Below are 25,819 nucleotides of genomic sequence, written 5' to 3' on the forward strand. Positions count from 1 at the left end.
TCACCTGCATCCACATTGATCCACAGCCATGTTCTCATAGTGTTTCAGGACTACATTGTCATTATTGTCAAAGAACAACATGGAGATGGGTGACATTTTTGTTGGAACGCAGCAGGGTAGTGGGATATCATCAGGCTCAAAAGAATGAGCCAGAGTCTGCAAAATAGCATGGTTAGTGCCATTTAGTATCTCTGTCAGAGGATAAGGGCATTCTCCATAACAGTAATTGGCCAAGTATCCTCGAGGAGCTATCACCCAGTTATGCCATTCCACATCTCTAAAGTCAACATAAAGGCGCCTCTTTTTGCAGATGTTGCTGGGCATGAAAGTAAGCTTGCCATAACTTCTCTTTTTTCGTGGCTTTTTACAATGTAATGGATTATGGGTTACAGCGAGCAGAGACTGTGTGAAGAAACGTATGTATATCCTGACACTCATCCTGCATGCCTTCTTTGCTATGCAAGACTTCTAGAGTCAGTCCCAGGTTCTTATGAGAGTCTCTCCAAATCTGGCATGTGTCTGTCAGGTTAAAGTGTAGAGACTTGTGAAGTGGACGGAAAGTCTGAGCAGCCAAGAGTTTTCGGCTTGTCTTCTGACTACGCATTCCTTTTAACGACATTTGTAGAATCCTGTATAGCCGCAATTCAAATGTTCGTCCGTAGTAGTTGTTTTGGCTGAACCTTAGTTCCAATTGGCCCATGGTTACCTTCTCCTCCTTTTCCATTACAGAAATATTGAAGAAGAGTCTCTTTTCAAAACAAAGGTTGGGAGAAGGCACCGAAGACTGAGGAAGAAATCGACCTAATGTGAAAGCATATATAAAAAAATAAAAAAATGTGTAATTAGACATTCAATTAGGATTCTAGTAACTTAATTAACCAGTAGTGTTGACCGATCCTTTAGAAATAAATACATTAAATAAAATAATCTCATCTACTTGCATGTGAGGGAACACTTGATCCGCATCGGAGGCACCAGGACCTGACACTCCCAACATCGTGCCATTAAAAAGCTGGGAGCGTCAGGTCCTGCTGCCTCCAGTGCAGGTGCAGATCAAGTTTTCCATCACATGCAAGTGGAGGTGGTATTTTTATTTTTTTTAACCCCAGATTTTTTTATACATAGTGTTCCCATTTTTAAAAGCCGTTAGAAGGAATGCGTAGTCAGAAGACAAGCTCTCCTGCCTAAAAGGTAGTTAAAAATGGACCCTTTGATTTCAGTAGGTTCTGTCTGGCTGTGAAAATGGACATGTCCTATTTCCAAAGGTTACGACCACCCTGTAATCCAGCAGCAGTGGCCATGCTTGTACACTATAGGAAAAGGCCTCTCTGGTAGCTGGGACTGTGGGAGTGTGCATAGGCCGGAGCCATTTCCTATAGTGTGCAAGCACTGGAAATGCGCAGTGTATAATTTGATAGAAACATTTATCCAGCCAGCAATGGAAGCAATATGGACAATCACTGTACATTAGTAAGTGCCTTGTATTAACTTCCTCTACATAAATGCCATTTGCTGAAGTGAGGCAACCCCTTTAAGAAAATGGTCATGTGAATAGCCCCAGATTTTAATTAGTTCTGAAAACAGACGTTACAAAAATGGCTGTTATACAACCGCTTTTCACTGTAGTATCCATGAGCCCTAATGATCATGTTGCCCCATAGTAGCACTGCAAGGGAACTGACCATTTGCTGCTGGCTTTCCCCACAAACTAGGGGTTCATGCTCACGACTAGGGATGAAACATCTGAAGTCGATTCGCATAAAACTTCATTCTAATACTATACGGAGCAGGAGCTCCGTACTAGTATTAGAACTTATTGGCTCAGATGAGCCGAAGTTATTGCTTCCAAGTGGTACCTTGGAACCGAACCAGAGTTCGGGAAATGGTTGTTTACAGTACAAGTTAATTTATGAAGTTTTTGTGCGAAGTCTCACGAGACTTTGTGAAGCAATAACTTCGGCTCATCGGAGCCAATACATTCTAATACTGTTCGGAGCTCTTGCTCCGTACAGTACTGCAACAATGTTTTATGCAAATCGACGTCAGATGTTTAACAACTGTGGCCTGCTACTGGCTGTGTGCATTCTGCATTTTAAGGAATGGAACGTTCTGCCCTCTGTAAAACAGTTCTATCCTTGTCCGTAGTATGGACAAGAATAGGACATATGCAACTTTTTTTGCAGGTGCAATGGAAAAGACACACAGATGCGTACAGCACACTATTGAAAAGTGTGTGATAGATTAGCTTCTCGAGTTGATTTATTCCAGGTTTATCAACTGCAACCTTTTGACCCCTTAATTGGTAACGGGCCAATTTTGAATTTTTCTTTTTTCCTATCCAGCTTCCAAACACACAATTTTTAAACTTTTCACACAACCTTAAAAGGGCTTATTCTTTCTCGGGACAATGTTTTTAATGGCACTATTTAATTCACCATATCTTTTACAAAAAAATTATAAAAAAAGTGAAAAAATATACAAAAATCTTGGAAAAAAAAAAACTAACAAGCAGTGCCTACCATGGTTTTCTGGTATTGTTTTTATGGCATTCACTATACATTACGAATGAAATGACAAGCTTATTATGTGGGTCATTACAATTATGGCAGAACCAAATTTATCAAGTTTATTACGTTTTACTACCTTTATTAAAAACAAAAACTATAAATAAATAATTATTTGCATCAACCTATGCTGACAACCATCACTTTGTTTTCGTCTACAGGGCTTGTTTAGTAAGGCGAGCTCTACTTTTATTCAGTTTTTGGGAGGATCAAGGTGACCAACAACATCAAATTGTGAATTTCTAATTTTATTTACAGCATTCACCATGCAGGAAAACTTTTTATATTTTAAGTTGGACATGACACTACCCATTAGGTTTATTTTTATGTGTAAAATTGGGAAGGGAGTGGGGTTGATGTGAATTAAAGGATTATTCTCATCTCAGACAATGGGGTCATATCACTAGGATATTCCCATTGTCTGAAAGGTGCATGAATGGAGCCCCGAAAGTGATGTGCAGCCACTCTCTATTCATTTTATGGGACCTCCGAAGATCACTAAGCTCTGGCTTGGCCATTTTTGTTGGTCTAAAAGAAGTGAATGGGAGCAGTGGCTGGTCATGCGCGATGCACTCCCATTCACTTGGCGGTGGCTGGACGGTGGAGAGCACTTGACGGTGGCTGGACCACTTTGCGGGGCTCTGTTTCATAGCAATATGCCCTCATTGTCTGAAATGAAACAACCCCTTTAACATGTGTTCCAGAACTTTTTTTTCACTGTAATCCTCCCCCCCTTTGGAGGAAAAATAGACTGCAGTACCATAGACTGCAATAGATTACCCAATACCATTGCAGTTTAGGAGATTCTTACAGGCCACTTGTCAGGCCGTGCCACAGGCATGGCTTTGAAGGCAGCTCACTGACACTATGGAGGCTTCACAAGGCCCTGCATTCTCTCAGTGGGCTTCAATCAGAGGGAGTCCCCTCCCTCTGTCTAACTGATCAGACACCACGGTCACTATTGACCACTACATCTGAGAGGTTACATGACAGGGATTGGAGTTCTCTGATCTCAGTCATTGCATCTGGGTGCCAGCTGTATTATCCTTTTGCCTACTGCCGCATGACTTTATACATCACAGCGGTAGGCTCCTATCTGTAACCTGACATATAAAAGCACCAGGTTACATCGAGATCTGCCAGTGGCCCATGTCGCTGCAGGTCAATGTGACCGTGCAGTCATTAGACAACTGATCACAGGGAGAAGTTCCGAGACCAGCAGGAGCTGACAGGCTGTGATAAATCCTAACCGCACCCTGCTACAAGGATCTATCACAGTGCTAAATGTAAAAGCAGTCAGAAAGCACTGTTCCTTATGCAAGAGTGCCATCTGCTGGCTGTGAATAAACCCCTTCCTGCCCTGACTGGCAGAAAGGAATTACATTCACAAAAAAAAAAAAAAAAAAAAAAAATAATAATAATAATGTAAAAGTTATAGCAATAGTATAGAAGACTAGGTACACACCAATCCAATCTCCCCCTCTTGTTAATTTTTTTATATATATATATATATATATATATATATATATATATATATATATATATATATATTTTTATATTCGTTTTAGCAATAGTATAGTGAAATTTGTGTGTGTAAAATATACAAACTTTATTTAAAAAATCTAGGTATTCGTTTTAGCTATATTTTGTATGGCAGAGTTATTTTTCTGCGTAAAATATACAAACACACGCATATTTTTCTCTTAAAAAACAAACAAAAAAAAAAAAAAAAAACACACACACCACAACAACAACCCTTAAAATGTCCAAATTCCCCAATGGATGAATACCTTAGGGCAGGCTTTCTCAAACTGCAGCCCTTTCAGCTGTTGTAAAACTACAACTCCCACAATGCCCTGCTGTAGGCTGATACCTGTAGGCTGTTCGGGCATGCTGGGAGTTTTGCAACAGCTGGAGGGCCGCAGTTTGAGGATGCCTTAGGGGAACAAAAAAAAGGCTTGTAAAGTTTTTTCTGACAGTACAGTGCCATAGAACCAGCAACAGAAAAATCCTAAATAAATACGTTCCAGTCTTTTGAAGTCTTGCACCAGGCCCAGCCAGTAGATAAATTACATAAATAGCATCCATTTTCAGGGTACAAGTGTACAGTAATGGTTTTACATATTTTTTGTCTTGAAACCTTTTGTAATAGAAAAAAACTATTTGAGAAGTAGGGAAAAATATAAAAAAATTTTTGCTGTTAGATAGGACCATTGCTACAACTAAAACAATGGCCTGGTAAGAAATGGGGATAAATACTAATAATGAAGTGGTTAAACAGCTGGCAGACATTAAAATCAATGGGGCACATTTGCTATAGTGTATATTATGCCTGTTTAGTAAATAAAAAAAATAAAAAAACACACACACAAAAGCTGTTTAAAACAGTCAAATTTTTTTGGGGGCTCCTCGTTCAACTATTTAGATGTTTTAGACCAATTCAGGAAGGGTCTAATTCTTGCAACTTTTTTCGATCCGTTCATGTAGGTGCACTTTTTACATGCGACTTATCAAAAAAAAAACTGTCAAATTTTTACTCCACTCCAGGGCTGGCTTGTGTTTAGTCGACAGCTTTGAGTGGTAAATAGGAGCGTGAATATTCGGAATCCTACCACTGAGGAAGGGGCATGTCGTAGCCCTGAAACGCGTTTGGAAAAGACAGTAAAGAACCTGGACCCCCACCTGTGTGGCCCTAAGATAGGGGTAGTGTGAGGAGATTCAGAAATTAAGAAGTTCGGCACACCAATTATATTTACTATTGCAGCAGTTTAGGACCTAGAGGATTCACTCTGCTACCTGCCTCAGTCACGTGGGACGCCACAAGGAGACAGCCGGATCATGTGGGACGCCGCGTATGTCCTGGCAGGCCAAAAGAGAAACAGAATCAGTCTCGAGACGATAAGACCGAACACGAGTGGAGAGTGGTAAAGTACCAACACTTACGCTGTCATTTATTTGTTGCATTCAGCAAATTGAGTGAACATTCAGCTTGTGAACACAGGTTGGAATGAAATGAAAGAAGGAGGACTTTGATTAAGTGCAAGATTACCAGCGAACTATAGTGTATACATATAGTTTGTCGCAACTACATTGTAGCAGTGGATTTTATCCTAGTATTTATTGCTCTCATCCTATTTATTGCATTCTTTTAAGGCTACTTTCACACTTGCGGCAGTGTGATCCGGCGGGCAATTCCGTCGTCGGAACTTCCCGCCGGATCCGCCGATTTTTATGTGACTGGAAGCATTTGTGAGAACGAATCCATCTCTCCGCTTGTCATGCAGACAGACGGATCCGTCTTGCATTTTTTTTTCAAATTTTTACCGATCTGCGCATGCGCCGGATGGAAGCACTAATACATTCCTATGGGGAAAAATGCCGGATCCGGCATTCAGGCAAGTCTTCAGTTTTTTTCGCCAGAGATAAAACCGTAGCATGCTACGGTTTTATCTTTTGCCTGATCAAAACAAATGAACTGAAGACATCCTGATGCACCCTGAACGGATTACTCTCCATTCAGAATGCATGGGGATAAAACTGATCAGTTCTTTTCCGGTATTGAGCCCCTGTGACGGAACTCTATGCCGGAAAAGAAAAACACAAGTGTGAAAGTACCCTTAGCCAGGCGTTATGTTGTGTTTATAATAAACTGATTTAGTTATCCATATGGCCAGATATTGAGTGCCCCCCGTGCTTTCATATTTATAGTTTGTTTGTGGTACAGGCATAGGGTGAGCCAGTGTGGTGTGCACCGTCTCCATCTCCAGTTTGATAGGTGAGCCACTTACTATCCAGATTTTCCTAGATTTAGAATATAGTGCTATATATTCGTAATGATGATTATTATTATATATTTTTTTTTAAAACAGTACATATCAGGTGATAAATTCCTCCCTTCTAGATTGTGGGCCAATGAGAAGGCTTTGTCACAGCTTAGCAACATCCCTAGCAACCAATAGAAAAGTTGCCTACCCCACGCAGGTATTTCGCGAATAATACATTGGCGATTTTTTGCAATCAAGAATATAAAATTTCGAATTCACGAATATTCTACAAAATAGTCGGGAAATATTGCCCTGACGCTCATCACTAGTGGTAAAGTGTGACTTTTTTGCATTTTTTTTTAATATTCTTTATTTTTTACTTACAAATAGTAAATCTGAACAACGTAATGAGCAATCTACACAACAGCTCCAAAAGAAGTTACAGCTCATTGCTAACAATGCCAAATAAATGGGTAACAGAGCAAAATTTGAGTATCTGTATATATCATAAGGGGGGGGGGGGGGGTGGAAGGGGTGCATGTTCATATTACTTCTATCCTGCTAATTCTCCGAGTTAGCTATTCTTGGTACAAGCCTGTAGCCTGCCTTGGGAGAAGCCGAATAGGGAAGAAGGACTAAATCCTCTCTGTTTACCATATCTCACCATGGCTGCCAAATCTTTAGGAACTTCTCATGTGTGCCATTAATCCAGCTGGACATTTCCTCGAATTGGCATATTTGGTCCACCTTCCCTCTCCACGCCCCAATTGAAGGAGGACTCTTATCAAGCCAATGTAATGGTATTAACGATCTAGCAATTGCAAGTAGGTGCATAATGATATCTTGTTTGATCTTGCCAAGACCATCATGTCCAGTGAAATGCAAAAATCTTGGCTTGGGAGTTTAAGAATATCCTGGACTTTATCCCAGAAGGGTTGTATTGCTGGGCAAGCCCACCAGATAGGAGACAACGAACCCACACCGCCAACACAGACGTGTCAGACAGCCCTCTGCTGTAAAGGAACTCAGGAGTTCTATACCATCTAGATAAATAGTTTATAATAGCGAAGGGGTAACATAAGACCCCGAAACACGTCTGGTTCCAACCCCCCCCAAAAGGATCCAACTATAACGAATGGACTAATGATGAAGAATATTGCCTGGTAAAATCAGTGCCTGTATCCACAAAAACGTTCGGAAGCTTGAGAAAGATCGCACATAGTGAGTATTATTCAGGTGCAAACAAGCGGCCGGTGTGGAATTAACAGACTCAAATATTCGTCACAACTCAAAAGACCACAGTCGACTATATACCAAGACCAATGTCCAGAGTAAGACACAGGCATTCAGCTACACCGAATGGTAAGACTGTTCGAATTTACTATTTATTGTGTGTTGGCATACACAGATTCGTCTCAGTGGGACGCCACTGAGAAGTTTATATAGTGGGACGCCGCTGTACGACTATTCAAGTACTTTCATGCAAGCCGATTAGTGGAAAAGACATTATTATCTATTCGAATTTTGGTGTAATTTAAATAGGACTTTGTCGATCCAATTGCTCCTGCAAACATTATCTCCATATAGTAAATTCGGATTGTATATTCGAATGAATGGATTTACACCTCTGAATGCTGCTAGTGATTGGAATTTTCAATGCGAATAAGCCACTAGCTATATTTATTGTTTTAATAGATATTTAATGGTGTTTTGATTTGGTTTTTTTATGATTGAAATTGTTTTACAATTGTTTGGATTTTTATTGTCTAGCACACACTTTTAATTAACAAATACAATATTGGTCGCATATCCGAGAGTGCCCAGTACCTTTGATTTCTAGTTTATAATAGCCTTCCTGCATTCAAATACATGATGAGAAGCCATGAGATGATGTCAATATGCTTTTCACTTCCCTTTGTCAGCGAAAGACCCAACTCCTTTTACCACTCCACCAGAGCACATAAAGGACCGAGACTTTCTTAGGTTTCAAGATTGAAAAACTAATTGTTTCTCCAAAAGGGGTCAACAAATTCCTTATTTGCTTGTATAAATATATCTGGGATATTGAATTTATGGAGCGCAAGTCTCATAAAGGACCAATTTACTCTGTCAAATGCTTTTTCAGTATCGATACTCAACAGAACCAATAGGGTTTTCCTATTTTGAGCTACATGAATGGAATGGAAAATGCGTTGCACATAGGCTCTTCCTTCCCTTCCTTTCACTAAACCAGATTGTTCGCATCCTATGAGCAACAGTAGCACAGAACTCAATCTAAGGGCCATCATTTTTGCCCATATTTTCAAGTTGATGTTTAATAGTGAGATCGGTCTGTAGCTACCGCAGCTCAACGGGTCCTTTCCTTCTTTGGGTACAAGTAGAATACACGACTCCAGTGACTGTCTAGGGAATGATTCGCTTCTCAATAAGCTATTACATACCTCCATGAGATGGGGGGAGTAAGCTGTCCTGGAACTTTTTGTAATAAACAAACATAAAAACCGTCCGGGCTCTTTCTTGGTGCAAAGAAAGAGTACATCTCGCACTTCTTGTGTAATTGGTCAAATTAAGTGCGTACCCATTTCTGCTGGGAGTGAGGGTAGATTAAGGGTGCTTAAAAATTGTGATGAGTTGAAATCTAATACCTCGTCTTGTCCGCTTTCTTTGTTAAGGTTATATAACTCCAAGTAACTCTTAAAAGTTCTTAGCTATTGATTGTGTATCTAGTTGCAGGGTACCATCTTTTCTTGTAATTTTTGAAAATATGAGGTGTGTTTAGCTTTCTTCAGTAGGGAGGTCATCATTTTATTGCCCTTGTTCCCATAAGCATATATTTAATGTTGGAAATAAAGTATATAGGTTTTGCTACATTCTGTGACAGTAACTTTTTCAACTCTAGTCTTAGATTTGTTAAATCTACCTGCGTTTTAATAGAAGTGGATTTTTTGTGAATCCTTACCATAGTCGCCATTTGTGCCGACAATGAATCTATAGCTTTTTGTTTTTCTTTCTTAACTTTAGTGCCAAGTGCAATGAAGATCCCCCTCACAACCGCCTTATGAGTTTCCCAAACATTTGGATACTTACAATCCAGGGTAAAAAAAAAAAAAAAAAAAAAAAAAAAAAGGGAGGTAGTATCTTTGAGCCGCTCACAGCAACAATTCATTTAAATCGCCAGTTCCAGTTTCTGCGGGGCAAGGAGGCCAAGGCGAGGGTCACCGTACAGGGAGCATGATCAGAGATCGTGATAGAACCTGTGTTTGCATTTCTGCAAGACTGCAAGAGAGAAGTAGAAATTAAAACATAATCCAGTCTCTGGAAGGATGCGTGTGGGTTAGAATAGAAAGAGTAGTCCTTCACAGTAGGATTGAGGTGACCGTGTTGCCATACATCATTAAAACACAACTCTTGTATTTTCTTGTGAAGCTTACTCAGGTGTTTTTGTAGGTGTGTTTTTACGTAGCATTAGTGCAAGTTGCCCCCACTTATTAGGGGAGTTTGTGCCCTTTACATTGAAAGTAGTAATCAGTATGTCAGCCATTTATGTCTTGCAAAAGGAAGGGGGGGGGGGGGGTTCCTAAGATGCTGTTCACAATTACTAACAAATACACCAATGCAGTTGCAGAATTTTAAAGTTACTCAGAATGACCAGGAAATCTAAATTTCTGCAGGGGATCGGAAGGGGGAGGAAAGATACAGGATAATAGGAGAGGCTAGAGGGTTAACAGATGAAACTCTTAAACAGTCTATGTAAATAATTGGAGCTCCTAGTCCTATGGTCAGTTTGTGTTTGATGACTTTGGACTACAGTTCCAAATGAGGAAGGGCTGGCAGGTGAGTGTTGAGTGGCACTGGTAGCCATCATGGTATTTCCACCAGACGTAGGTCGAGAGCCTGCCATGCCTTTTCCAGGTCGTCTGGTGTATGGATAATGATCCGTTTGCCTCCTTTAAGTATAGAAAGGCCGAAGGGGTAGAGCCAGAAGTATGGAATCTTGGCATCACAGAGGATTTCTAGCAGCGGTTTAAGTAGCAGTCTCTTAGCCAACGTGGATGGAGCCATCTCTTAATAGAACGCCAGATCGGCTCAGTGTCACGGCTGAGGATGGGGAAAATCCTCAGCCGTGCGATGCCAGAAGATGTTAACGGCTGCTTGGCCAGGACGAGAGAATTAGGGAGCAGGTCACCTCCTAACGCATCCCTAATCCGACCCTAACTCCTAGCTGCATGGGCCGACCTTGAAGGTAGGAGGGCCCATGCTCAGGAACCTCGGATCCCTACTCACCCTCCGCCGGTCCCTGAACTAGGAGTAGGGTAAGACGACCTGTTCCTTCTGGACACGGAGGAACAGGAGTCTCACTGGCCAAGCTGCAGGGAAAAGGGGAACAGAAACAGTCCTATGGATATGGTAGGTGAACTGCACTAGTTCCAGCCACCTGCCACAGCCTTGCTGACTGGATCCCTGTGCTGGCAAGCTGATGTCCACACAATACAAATGAACACAGCACACACACAGCCACACACAGGAACCCAGATCCATAGCTGCACCAAATAACAAAAGGAAAACATCAACAGAACATTACATAAACTTATGACCACAAGGGTGGCCCCCCCACTGGCAGATGTAATACACAGGAGGATGCTCCAGCTAACCATGGCTGAAGTACCCCTCTGAACTGCACCATTCACTGAGGCTTTATAGGCCCAAGTAGTCACACCCACACAGACACACCCAGTGTTCACACACACAGATGGGAATTAACCCTTCAAACACAAGGCAAGGGAAGACAGGCCACTTAAAGGGGAATACACACATAAACCAACACACTTCACCTGTTGCCGTGGGCAACGGCATGTGTGGCAATCATGTCCTGGGGATCAACCATAGGGCTGAGACACTGCCACCACACGCACACACAACACCACACGTTGCCACGGGCAACCAAGTGAAGTGTCACATAACATACCATAGGCCGTGACACTCAGTCATATGAGATTCTGTTCCTTTCCCTTTCTGCAGATAAAATGCACGCCATATCCACATAAGAGAGCAAACCACATAGCTAGGTCTCAGAAAGCTTTGGCACAGGTTTCAGTGCTTTATGGGTGTGTTCTATTACTATTGACTGGGCTCATTCAGCAAATAGGGCCATCGCCACCTTGTGAAGCGCTTCTGTGGCCCGTGTTTCCGGAAGCCCCTTGATCCGGATGTTTTGGAGTCTGTTCTGATTCTCTTGGTCCTCCATCAACGTTAAGGCTCTGCTAATTTCCTCTGTATGTTTAGCCACCTGGTTAGTTATTGCTGTAGAGTGCACCACTATGTCTGTAGTCGTGTTCTCCAGGGCTTCCACTCTATTGCCCATTTGTGATAGCTTCGACTTTATGGATAGTTCAGCCAGCACCGGCTTCAGAGCTTGCTCTAATGCCTGTGCGAGAAAAGCTTTGGATATATCCATGTCCTCTCCTATCTCAGGCATGGTTTCAGGATCAGCGTCTTCAGCCATGTGTGACGCAGGAGTTGAGCCCGCAGCTATCTTGGGTCTCGCTCCTCAATTCTGCTTGTCTCTTTTTGAAGAAACTTTGCATGTCCTGCTGGTTTTTGCAATGCTTAAGGGTGTCACTCGGCTCTGGACCCTTCTCTCTCTCCCGTATTTCACCATTATAGGTCCGGTCGTTAGCTATTGAACGGGCTTATAGTGCTTGGGTTATAATATTCAACTGGATTGACACAGCCTTGTATAGAAGCAAGGGTGTACCTCCTTAATATATTAATCACCAGAAGAGAACTGGTACCTTTAAATACCCAATAAAATAAATCTTTATTTTGACATAAAAACATAGACAAAAATACATATACCTAGAGACCACACAGGGTGCCTTCAGAGAACAGTCCACAATAAATGCTATAATCATAAATTTACCCTCTAACAAGTAGAATAGGGATTCCTGAGCGCATCGCAGATCGCGGATAGGAGGACTTTCGCCGTCCCGTCAGGCGTGCTCCATGTGACTTCAGACGCTTTCTGCCCTCGCCTGGATCGCGCAGACGGAAGGGGAAGGGTGGAAGTCCCTTGAACATCCATGTCTGACGATCTTGCGATGCGCCACAAGAGGATATTAACTACAGCTGATATGAAGTAGAAACACATGATCTCAGTGTAGCCAGCCATTGGTCACTACCCAAATAAATAGACCTCCATAGCCATTTAGAAACGAAATCCTCCTGATGAAGCGATAGCGAAACGTGCGTCGAGGATTGCCAGACAGAGACAGCCCACATTGAAATCACTGGATATCGGGTAAGAGAGGAATTTAGATTAGTTTTGGTGCTAAGATAGTGGTAGGCAATTAAGAGTGCAGTGTTTGTGTGAGGGGAGGCGGGGCTTTAATTATTTAAACCTGGCTCTCCTGCCCCCACTTGTCGGTTCGAATGCTTTCGAATCGGCTCGTGGGTTGAGGCCAGAGAAGTGCGTGCGTCACTGGAGAATCGGGTGGTCGGCTGCGTCGGGCTCGTCGCTTCGGTGATTAGGTAGGCAGGGTGGCTGCACACCCGTCTCGCTATGTATAACATGCGGGGCTGCTGAGCGTGCCGCCGGTCCCCAACCGCACTGACGACTGCCCGCACTCCCGATCGCTTCCGGCACCCCGCTCCAGGCACCCCAATCCGCTCCAGGCCCTGCGCCAAGCACCCCTGCTCCCACATGCAGCGTCCCCCAGGCGGGCACCCCTCACCTGTGGCTCAGCAGCGACGGGTCACACGTCCGTTTGCATACCCAGAGCAGCGGTCACGCCGGCCGTCGGCTCCTCAGCGCAGCTCACTGGCTTGCTGCGCTCCAGCAGGTCCTGGCTTGATAGAGGGCGACACCTACAGGCCCATACTGGTACTGCAGTCCAGGTGCAGGGCTCCTTGCTCAGGCACAGTGGCTAGGTACTGTAATGCCTCCGACGGGACGGCCTTTTGTTCGTCTGCTGCGGTCCTCTGCGTTCCACCGTGGAACGCGGAAGTCGCACAAACTCCGGGTTGTGACGCGGCGGCTGCGTTCCACGGTGGAACGCGGAAGTCGTCCGTACCAATCAGAAATCCCTATTCACTTCCTGGTTCCATTTAAGGGCACTGATGAGGCAGCATGGCGTGCTGTGATTGTTGTCGGAACGCCTGCTGCCTCACCACCTGTGTATGGGACCACCACAAACCGGACCCTGCTACCATCTGGAAGACGGATCCGCTCCATAACCGGACCCTTCTCATTTCCCCGCTACCATCTGGAAGTCGGATCCGCTCTGACCGGATACTGCAGTCACCTGGGAGTCTCAGCCATCGCATAACTACTGCCAATCGCAAGTACCCTATCTGTGAGAGAGCACCTCTCCCTTACCTGCATGCAGGCTGAGATAACTGTGTATGACTCTTACCGAGTACCCCCTGTTAACTCTGCGGCAGCTACCGCATTCTAGTATTCTAATACCTACCCGCAGTCTATGAAGCAATAGTACTGTGCGGACCTGAATTGTTCTCCTGTGATCACGTGATGGTAGAATCTCAAACTCACCGTTGAGGTTGTGAGTGACGCCTGAGATTCATATCTGATTGATCCTATTTACTCCGCAGTTGAGATCCACTGTTGGAAAAATTGCAGACGTGACAGTATCACAGCACCCGTAAAGATGGATCCAGCGGAACTCGCTAGACATATGGTTTCTTTATCCCAGAGAGTCGAGACCCTATCTGCCTCTGTGCAGGACCTGCAGGTGGAGAACCAAAGATTGCGTACTTTGGTTAACCAAAACACAGGTGCTGCACCTCCCAGAGAGGGACCTGAACCAAAGGTCTGTGCCCCCGAACCCTTTTCCGGGGATAGGAAAATATTTCGTCAATTCATAAGTTCGTGTAGACTCATGTTTGATCTACGCCCACGCACTTATTACAATGACCGTATAAAGGTACTCACACTCATTTCCTACCTTAAAGGGGAACCCCGAGCCTGGGCCGAGACCTACTTTGATGAAGAGGATGAGGTCCTAGATTCCTTCCCCAGATTCATGGAGGCCATGGCACTCCTCTATGATGACTCCAGTAAACAATTGACCGCTGAGACTGCCATCAGAGCACTTAAACAAGGCCGCCGACCAGTCGAAGATTATATAGCCGAATTTAAACGGTGGGCCAGGGAGACGGAGTGGAATAATCTCAGTCTTCGTAACCAATTCCGCCTCGGCCTATCGGAGGCCTTGAAAGATGAAATTGCCCGTGATGAGTTACCTCCCACCTTAGATGACCTAATCCAACGCTCTGTTACAATTGACCGCCGCCTCCGTGAACGGAGAGCAGAAAGAGTCTTCACCCCCACACCAGCCTTAAGAGGAGCCAGACCTACCCCTAAAGAGGAGCCAATGGAGCTAGGAACCATGAGGGGACCCCTCACATCGGCTGAAAAGGCCAGGAGACACACGTTGAACCTATGTCTCTACTGTGCCTCCCCTGACCACGTAGTGGACGACTGCCCGGCGGTTAAAAAGAAGACAGGAGGTAGGGAAATACATATCTGCAAATTGACACAGTCTCTCCCACCGCAATTCTTACATATACATTTCTCTCAGCTTACAGTGGGATACCGAGAGGATCATCGCTAAGGCCATGATAGACACTGGAGCCTGTGGCAACTTTATAGATTCACAGCTGGTTAAGTCAAATAAAATACCCCACACATTGAAGCAAAAACCGGTCTCAATTACTTTTTTAGATGGGTCCACATCCCCTTCAGGACCAATCTCTCACCACACCCAACCACTGCTCGTGGCCTGTGGAGAGGGTCACATCGAACACCTTATGTTTGATGTCATTTCCTCTCCCATGTTCCCTGTAGTGCTGGGGCTTCCCTGGATCAGACTTCACCAACCTTCTCTCCTCTGGCCTAAAGGGGAGGTACAGTTGGATTCCCACTACTGTACCACCACTTGTTATCCGAACACTGCACTCATGCAGATCGCTCCCACGGGGCTGCCTCCCCATCTCGTTGAATTCGAAGATGTTTTCAGCCAATCTGGTGCAGCCACACTCCCCCCACATAGACCCTATGACTGCCCTATTGACCTTATTCCAGGCAGTCCTCTTCCTACGGGGCGCATCTATCCGCTTTCCCAACCAGAATTAGTCCACCTGAAGGCTTACTTAGACGAGAACTTAAAAAAAGGATTCATAAGGCCCTCAACCTCGCCTGCTAGCACAGGGATGTTCTTTGTGAAAAACAAGGATGGCGGATTAAGGCCAATAATTGACTATAGAGGACTCAACAAAATTACCGTAAAAAAACCGCTACCCTCTTCCACTTATCCCCGAACTGATCGAGAGGTTACAATCATCCCGTATTTTCACCAAACTTGACCTCAGAAGCGCATATAACCTGATCAGGATCCGGGAAGGGGATGAGTGGAAGACGGCATTCAGAACCAGATACGGACTGTTCGAGTACATGGTAATGCCTTTCGGGTTGTGCAATGCCCCGGCGACGTTCCAGCATTTCGTTAACGATATTTTTCGAGATCTGCTGGACGTCTGCGTGGTGATCTATTTGGATGACATTTTGGTGTACTCGGACAGTCCTACCGACCACAGGAGGCACCTAAGATGGGTGCTGTCCCGTCTTCGGGTCCACTCCCTTTATGCGAAATTAGAGAAATGCATCTTTGAACAGCCTTCCATTTCCTTCCTGGGATATAACATCTCCCCCCAGGGGATTCAAATGGACCAGTCCAAAGTGGAATGCATCCAGGGCTGGCCTGTGCCTCACACACGCAAAGCACTCCAACGATTTCTAGGCTTTTCCAACTATTACCGGAAATTCATAAAAAAATTCTCAGAGATAGTAAAACCCTTGACGAGACTAACCAGTTCTACAATACCCTATACATGGTCCTCCGAGGCCCAAAAGGCTTTCGAAATACTCAGAGATATACCTCAGCTCCCATACTCCAATTGCCCAACCCCGATTTCCATTTTGTTCTAGAGGTTGATGCTTCCCACCTCGCCATAGGAGCAGTTCTATCACAACAACCATCCTCTTCTGAACCCTTGCACCCAGTTGCATACTACTCCCGAACTCTTAATACTGCTGAGAAAAATTACCCCATTGGGGAAAAAGAGCTGTTGGCTATTAAGGATGCTCTGGGCAACTGGAGACATCTTTTGGAAGGAGCCAAACATCCCATCATGATCTTCACTGACCACCGTAATTTACAGTTCCTCAAAACTTGTAAAACCATGTCGGCAAGGCAAGTACGGTGGAGCCTTTTTTTTGATCGTTTTGACTTTCATATATCTTACAGACCAGGTTCCAAAAATACAAAGGCTGACTCCCTCTCCAGGTTATACGAGGAGAGTACTGACGCGGAGCCTCCTGCCTTGCTGCTTCCGGCAAACCGGTTCGTGGGACTCGCCACGGGATTCAAGGAGCTCTTAAAACATGCTCCCTCTGAAGGGGATCCTCCCGTTCCTCCTGGGTTGACACCAACCGATGGATTCCTTTTCAAAAACGACAAACTTTACATCCCTCCTAGAATGCAACCTTCTGTCATTCGACTCATGCATGACACACCCCTAGCGGGCCACCCAGGCATCACCAAAACGTTGGAACTTGTACGCAGAAAATTCTGGTGGCCAGACATGACCAAATCAATCCACGAATATGTCTCCACCTGTGATGTCTGTGCCTCTACCAAAACCGACAGGAAGCCTCCCTATGGGTTACTGATGTCACTAGAAACACCCACCAGACCTTGGGAGATTGTCTCTGTCGATTTCATAGTCGACCTCCCTCGCTCAGAGGGTTGCAACACCATCATGGTTACTGTCGACCTACTAACCAAAATGGCTCACTTCTCCCCACTTAAAAGATTACCATCATCAAAAGAAACCGCCCAAACTTTCCTCAGCCAAGTCCTTCGATTGCACGGTTTACCCTCCGCGATTATTTCCGACAGGGGCAGTCAATTTGTATCAAAATTTTGGAAGGCACTTTGCACAGCCCTCCAAATTGACCACAGGATGTCGACCGCATACCATCCGCAGACTAACGGCCAAACAGAGCGAGTAAATCAGTGTTTAGAACAATACATTCTATGCTATTGCAGCCATCTCCAAGATGACTGGTTTGATCTACTGCCTCTAGCCGAGTTTGCATACAATAATTCAATGAACTCCTCCACTCAATACTCTCCTTTCTATGCAAACTACGGTTTCCACCCCACCAACCTGCCCCCTGATTACTTACCCGGTAACGTTCCTGCAGTTCAGGACTATCTCGAATGTCTAAGAGAGACTTCCCTTGCAATACAAGGCAACCTAAAGACCGCGAAGGAGCGACAAAAAAGACATTATGACACTCGACACTCTAGTCCCCCTACATACTGTGTGGGAGACAGGGTGTGGTTGTCTACGAGAAATCTCCGCCTTAACGTGCCCGCTAGGAAACTCGGTCGCCAGTACATCGGGCCTTTTCCCATCGAGAAAGTCCTGAATCAAAATGCGGTACGCCTAACTCTCCCTCCCGACTGGAGAATCCATCCCTCCTTCCATGTGTCCTTGCTTAAACCGTACAAACCTAACCGACTCCCCCTTAGAGCCTCCCCCCCTGGCCCCTCAATTGAGGTCCAGGGTGAGCTTGAGTACGAAGTCGACAAGATACTCGACTCCCGGAAAAGGGGATCATCGATACAGTATCTCATACGATGGAAGGGTTATACTCCTGCGGATGATTCTTGGGAAGACTCACGGGATGTACATGCTCCTAGGTTGACCCGTTTGTTCCATCGTAGGTATCCTGATCGGCCTACTCCCAGGGGGAACTCCGGAGGCGTTCCTTTGAGGGGGGGGGGGGATACTGTAATGCCGCCGACGGGACGGCCTTTTGTTCGTCTGCTGCGGTCCTCTGCGTTCCACCGTGGAACGCGGAAGTCGCACAAACTCCGGGTTGTGACGCGGCGGCTGCGTTCCACGGTGGAACGCGGAAGTCGTCCGTACCAATCAGAAATCCCTATTCACTTCCTGGTTCCATTTAAGGGCACTGATGAGGCAGCATGGCGTGCTGCGATTGTTGTCGGAACGCCTGCTGCCTCACCACCTGTGTATGGGACCACCACAAACCGGACCCTGCTACCATCTGGAAGACGGATCCGCTCCGTAACCGGACCCTTCTCATTTCCCCGCTACCATCTGGAAGTCGGATCCGCTCTGACCAGATACTGCAGTCACCTGGGAGTCTCAGCCATCGCATAACTACTGCCAATCGCAAGTACCCCATCTGTGAGAGAGCACCTCTCCCTTACCTGCATGCAGGCTGAGATAACTGTGTACGACTCTTACCGAGTACCCCCTGTTAACTCTGCGGCAGCTACCGCATTCTAGTATTCTAATACCTACCCGCAGTCTATGAAGCAATAGTACTGTGCGGACCTGAATTGTTCTCCTGTGATCACGTGATGGTAGAATCTCAAACTCACCGTTGAGGTTGTGAGTGACGCCTGAGATTCATATCTGATTGATCCCATTTACTCCGCAGTTGAGATCCACTGTTGGAAAAATTGCAGACGTGACAGGTACTAAGGCAGGACATGGGGAAAAATTTTTATATATATATATATATAGGATATGTTTTAAGGATCAAATATAAAGAGGGCTCCAAAAGAGGGGGGCTGGCCACGTCACTTTGCGCACTCAGCCGGGCCGCCCGCAAGCCCATACGGCGAGTCAGGGGGTTGGTTCGGGCGCAGTCGCAATAATCCGGTGCTCAGCTAAGGAGCGGTGGCAGGAGTGAAGGGTCACCCAGCCACCGTGCGCTCACTCACATGTCTGTCCTTGTTTATTCAGGTCCACAGGTGGTTGGCTAACTTACGATACTGTGGGGTTTGTTGCTGTCATGGCCGCCAGGTGAGTCAGGGGTGGTGCAGGCGTGGGCCAACCCCCTCCTTTTCTCCTGCGTAGGCTTGGGGGTCGGGGGATGGTGGATTATTATGGCCAGGCCTCTGGCGCATCTCTTACAGGGTGGCGCCTTCAGTCGTGGCCTTTGGTGGGGGGAGAAAAAAAAAAAAAAAAAAAAAAAAAGGGGGTATAGATAGGAATGTTGCTTGCCAGGTCTGTCACGACTACAGACTCCTTATAAAGCCCTGCCACGACTGCAGGCATCAGTCTGTCACGACTACAGACCCGCTCTAAAGCCCTGCCACGACTGCAGGCACAAATCTGTTACAACTACAGACTCATTATAAAGGCCAGCCACAACTGCAGACCGTAGTCTTACAACAACAGACTCGTGAGGTAATACTACCACGTCTACAGGCGATGGTCCGTTACCGCTACTCTCGATGTAGGGTCCCCTCACGACTACAGGGGCTAGTCGGTCACATCCACAGACTCGGTCACACTCCGGTGGACTACAGGCACTGGGTGGGCATCTACGGGTAGTTGCGTCATGTCTACGCACGCGGGTCAGCCACGGCCTGGGAGGTCAGCCTTCACGGTCACAGGTAGGTCCGGTCAGGCTTCAGTCTCCCAGCGGGTTCCAGTCACAACAAACCAGCCCCTAGGTGAGGGGGGGGGGCGCTCCCGCACCGGCGCACAATGCCAGGGAGCTGTGCAGCTCCTCACGCGGCACAAGATTCAAACCAGCGGGGGCCGGGGCCCACGGTAAAGGAAGGGCTCCCTCTGATCCGGTGCACATTGCCAGGGAGCGGTGCTGCTCCCCACGCGGGACGAGTGTCCAGCCGGCGGTGGGTCGGCCCTAGCTGAGGGGGGGGGGGGGGGGGCTCCACCGTTCTGCCGGGGAGCAGCGTGAGCTCCCCACGCGGCTGGGGGTAAAGGCTCCTCATCTTCAATAAAGTCTGGCACGGGCCGCCGTGTCGTTAGGTAGGCAGGGATCAGGGGAAGGAGTACTAGGCTCGGTCAGGGGGAGCAGATCATAGGCGGTGGCTGGCTTCCTGCTGCCGGCCGTACATAAGGTTCCAAGGGGGTTATTTAGGCACAGGATTTTAGTTAGTCCGTGCAGGTGATCTGCGTTATACCATGCTCGTACTCAGAGCTGTGCCCATACGGGAGCTGCGTAAGTGGTTTATAGTATAAAAAATTAAAATAAAATTGGAGTCTCTCACACATGGCTTCTCCGTTTTAGGTTACACATATGACTCCGCCATTAGAGGCTCTCACGCATGGCTTCTCCGTTTTAGTTTTACACATATGACTCCGCCATTAGAGTCTCTCACGCATGGCTTCGCCGTTTTAGGTTTACACATATGACTGCCATTAGAGTCTCTCACGCAGAGCTTCTCCGTTTTAGTTTTATACATATGACTCCGCCATTAGTCTCTCACGCATGGCTCCGCCATTAGTCTCGCGCATGGCTTCTCCGCTTTAGGTTTACACAGATGACTCCGCCGTTAGAGTCTCTCACGCATGGGGGAAAAAAAAAAAAAAAAAAAGATTCCTCACCAGGCCCAGCTGCGCAGGGACTAGTCTCTCATCTCACCATAGCTAGTAATACTCTGAGGGCTTACAAGACAGCTTGGCGCCTGTTTCAGAGATATGAGAACACCTACCCGGCCGCCGGGGCCTATCACTCACCTATTGGGCTTCGTCTGGGTTTTTGCCACTCTCAATTAAACCTGTCCTATAGCACTGTTAACTATACCTGGCAGGTATTCAGCACCATTGGTACATGCTACATCCGGACCTACCGTCACTCTTCTCCGCCACCCGATCAAAGCGGCGTTGAAGGGTTTGCGCAAGATGTCTGTTGGGAAACGACATGTGCGTCAGCCATTTACCGGTAGCTTGTTCAGGCCGTGACAGACAAACTGCAGGGTAAACCGTTCAGGCCGCAGGTTAGCGCGCTGGTAGAAACGGCCTGGTACCTGGCCTTCCATGCATTCGTCAGGTCAGGCGAGCTCATGGGCACCAATACGCTGGCTGGGTGCTTGCGGAAAGGTCAGCTCATCCGGGCGGGTCCATCTATGCCCTCACCTTGGCCTCGTCCAAGACGTCACGGCCGGGGGAATCGGTGGCGGTCAGATACTTTCCCACGGACAGCAGATAGTGTCCGGTGCAGGCCTTGGAGGCTTGGCTGCGTAGTATTTAGTCCAAGCCGGCATGTTCTCCCGTACTCGAACTAGGCAATGCCCGGCTAACCACCGCGGCCTTTCTTAGGTACATTCGGGTTAGTTGACAGGTTCAGGGGTCGGTCCTCTCTGGAGCACAGGACATTCCTTCCGCATGGGCGCGGAAGTTGCGGCATCCATGCATAAGGTGCCAGTACATGTCATCAAACGGTTGGGTCATCTCAGTTCCGCGTGTTATATCCCGGATCCTTAAATACGAAATGTCACTGGCTTTCGAGTTTTGGTTTTGTAGTTTCTGTTATCAAAGTCTTTTCAAACTCCTATGCAAGGTTCTTTTGGCCCCTTTAGGCTACCCTTCGATAAGCAGTTCCGGCATAACTCTGCTGCTTCTAGGTAGGAGGGGGAGTATAGGCTTAGGTAGGGGACCCTCTCATCATGAGCCGATCCGAGCACAAGTGGTAGGCAATTAAGAGTGCCGTGTTTGTGTGAGGGGAGGCGGGGCTTTAATTATTTAAACCTGGCTCTCCTGCCCCCACTTGCCGGTTCAAATGCTTTCGACCCACCCAGAAGCCCTCCCTTCTTCTCAAGACTCATCATTGGTGTGGCCCCCTTTAGGCTACCCTTCGATAAGCAGTTCCGGCATAACTCTGCTGCTTCTAGGTAGGAGGGGGGAGTATAGGCTTAGGTAGGGGACCCTCATCATGAGCTGATCCGAGCACAAATAGATTTTATGCGATATGCTATGAATTACATCGGCACCAGCCTCTGAATATAGATGTTACTGATACCTCAGTCATAGTGATGCTATATACATTTAGGGTGAGAGATAACTGCATCTATAACTAGAGACAGCTTATATATTGTATGCTGACTCAGACATATATTATATGCAGTATCTCACACGATAAGTGTAGAATACTAAATGACCTGCCATTTGGGATTATAGCATTTATTGTGGACTGTTCTCTGAAGGCACCCTGTGTGGTCTCTACGTATATGTATTTTTGTCTATGTTTTTATGTCAAAATAAAGATTTATTTTATTGGGTATTTAAAAGGTACCAGTTCTCTTCTGTTGAATGATTTATAGTGCTTGGGTGCAGAGGAGCTAAAGCTTCACGCTGCCATCTGCTTCAGCAGCCAGGCTCTGCCCCCCCACTGTTTTTGCATAACAAAAAAACCTCAGGGAGTTGTGCGACTTCTATGCACAGATGCGACAATTTTTCAGGCGCCAATAAATTAGACCATTCTAAGCGATTATGAACCTGTCTAACTGAAAAAGAACCACCAGAGGTCAGACAGAGGGCTCATTCAGACAGTTGTATGTTTTTTCTGGTCGTCCGTAAAAATGCATATACTTTTTTTTGCAGACAGTTCAGTCTTTCCACAAAAAAAAAAAAACGGAATAAGTTCCGTATGCATTTAGTTTTTTGCGGATCCATAGACTTGAATGGGGCCACGGAACCGAGTTTTACGGACAAACATAAGACATGCGCTATCTTTTTTACGGTGCTGGGCAATGGAACAACGGATGCGGACAGCACACGGTGTGCTGTCCGCATCTTTTGCGGTCGCATTAAAATGGATGGCTCCGCACTCATTTCGCAAAAATGCGGAACAGGTACGGAACAAAACATATGGCCGTATGAATGAGCCCTAATACCAATACGCCCAAGTCAAATTTATCAGCCGCTGTGCGACTTAATAAATACTAGGTAAAAGGACTGACAACAAATCAAACACGCCAGTCAAATTTTACGCCCAAAAAAACAGGCAAGCTTGATATATGTGCCCTAGTGGGTACATGTTCTGTCTGTGGAGAACAGCACATATCCGCGATTCACTGAGATCTTTGAGCATGGGTCTCATCCTAATTGCCACCAAACCCATCAAGTTCGTTCATCCCTAGTAACAAGCATGCACTTGTTAAATACCCTGCAGCGCCAATGCTGTGCTGGACTCTGACAGTTTACTTTACTGCGCTGGTCACATGCCATACATCCACACGACTGCTGCAGCCAATTACTAGCAATCAGCACTGATGCTGGCCTCTATGGCACAAGACAACGGAGGCCAGCGATTAGCTGTAATGGTCTTAAGGATGTATACCACATGAATGCAGCTAGGGATGAGCGAATCAACTTCGGATGAAACATCAGTAGTCGAGTTGCATAAAACTTTATTCTACTTGGAATGGAACCCGAGTTCAGGAAATGGCTTTTTATAGTACAAATTAATTTATGAAGTTATTGCGCAAAGTCTTGCAAGACTTCCCGAAGCAATAACTTCGGCTCAGAGCCAATACTGTATGAAGCTCCTGCTTCCGTACAGTATTAGAAAGAAGTTTTAAGCAAATTGATTTTGGATATTTCATCTGAACTCAATTCGCTTTTCCCTAAATGCCTCAGCAAAATAAAGGCTGTCTGGACCACTGCATCAGCGTGGCAGATAATTTAGCGGTTATTAAACATCACGCCTCATCATAAATTACATGGATCTAACAGCAGCACAGGGGGGGGGGGGGGAGAGACTAAGACAGAGGTAAAAAGCCAGTCTTAGTAAATGTGCCCCAATGTGTTAGGGCCAAGGACCTTGCCCCACCTCCTCCCCCACGGCGAAGACAGCACAAAAATACTTATGTGACAAGATATTGTTGCATGGACACTCAAAATTTTTAAATGACCCTTATTTTTTCCCAGACATGGCCAAATGTCACATACATTTGACGATGTGGTGGAGTTAATATGCTACAGATTAGTAAATGTAAGCAAATAGACATTTAAAAAACAAGCAACTTTTGTGAACCTAGGCTCACCGTGATCAGGAAAGACTCGAATGATATTTCCGGGGACATTGAACTCTTCTACAAAGCACAAGTCTTGTTTCTTCTTGGGGGCTATGCTTCCCATGCGCTGGTTGTAGATCTTCCATAATACAGGAGGTATAGGAGGGGGAGCGACAGGATTTGGCTTAGCGTGGAAACCCAAACTTCTTAAGAACAATTCTTCTGTACGCTTCATGTCAGAATTTGCTATCAATGGGACAACCGCAGACAGAAAGACCCCCAGTGTGAGCACCAGCATCCTGATAATCTGTACAGAGCCATTCTGCATTCACTAATAACCCAGCTTTGTAGTCAGTAATCAGCTCTTAATTAGAGATGGTTGTGGCTCAAATGTTCAGACAAGCCCTTTAAAGGGGTTGTGCAGTGATTTATAGTGATGACCTAACCTCAGGATAGTTCATCAATATCTGATCAGTGGGGGACCTCCACCGTCAGCTGTACGAGAAGGTAGTGGGACTAGCAGCAGCACCGCGGCCTTCTCTCAGCTTATCCAAGGCAGTCACAACATGTTCATCGGTCACATGGCCTAGGCACAGCTCAGCCCCTTAGAAGTGAATGGGGCTGAGCCTGATACCAAGTGCAGCCGCTATACTATGTACAGCGCTGTGCCTGGTAAGCACAGAGAAAGCAGCGGCAGTCACAGGAGCACGCTGCACTTCTGAGAATGGGGCGAGTACCTGTAATTACACTGCACAACCGCTCCACAGGAGGCAACGTGAAGTGTAAAGACCAGGCATAGAGCGCCTCCTACTAGGCAAACAGCTGATCAGCCAGGGTGCTGGGTGTCAGACCCCTGACGATCTGATATTGATGACTTATCCTGAGGATAGATCATCAATATAAATCGCTGCACAACCCAGGAACACGTGTTTTAGCAGCAAAAACTGACAAAAAAAGGGACTAAACCGCGCGTATTACATGCAGGTTTTTGCTGCAGAAAAGCCAGCAGATTTTACCCTCTCCATTGAGAAGGGTGAAATCCACTGTAAGGGTACATGCACATGTTCAAGATTCATGTGCGGAGAATCCACACTGAAATCCGCAGGTGTTCGCAGGCAAATCTGTGCGGTCAATCCGCATCAATTGGTGGGGATTTGCGTGCGGATTTTACAAAGTGAATGAAGAAAATCCGGTCAGGGAAAATAAAATCCAAGCGGAAAAAATCTGCATCGTGTGCACTGAGAATTTAAAATTCTCATAGAATACAATGCACATGACCTACGGTGCGGATTTTCCTCACGCAATCCTGATCGTGTGCATTTAGCCTAAGAATTGACATGCTGCGGATTTCAAAGCTGCAATACCACTGCTTTTCTGCTGTGTTTTTCTTTTTTTAACGCTGCATATGGATGAAAATTCTTAAATTCTCAGCCACTTTGCTGGTATTGTACAACGCTGCGGATTTCCATGCGGTAAATCAGTCAAATTTGACCCCAGCATAAAATCATATACTACGGGAAGTCTTCAAATCTTCCGCATGCCTGTAATCTATGGCAGATTCTGGGGCACCTTTACTAAAGCGTTTCCACCTGTTTTCAGTCTAAAA

The 25,819-nt window shown here is 46.0% G+C and overlaps 1 protein-coding gene across 1 annotated transcript; it reads right to left on the reverse strand.

Annotated features, from left to right (window-relative positions):
• Nucleotides 1–24,511, reverse strand: LOC122927412 (protein DVR-1-like). The gene is given in 3 exon segments (XM_044279234.1): nucleotides 1–402; nucleotides 404–801; nucleotides 24,244–24,511. Coding segments are annotated over 3 exon segments (1,068 nt in total).
• Between the last annotated feature and the right edge of the window lie 1,308 nt (nucleotides 24,512–25,819).

This window comes from Bufo gargarizans, chromosome 1 (assembly GCF_014858855.1).
Source record: "Bufo gargarizans isolate SCDJY-AF-19 chromosome 1, ASM1485885v1, whole genome shotgun sequence".
In the NCBI taxonomy this organism is placed as follows: domain Eukaryota; kingdom Metazoa; phylum Chordata; class Amphibia; order Anura; family Bufonidae; genus Bufo; species Bufo gargarizans.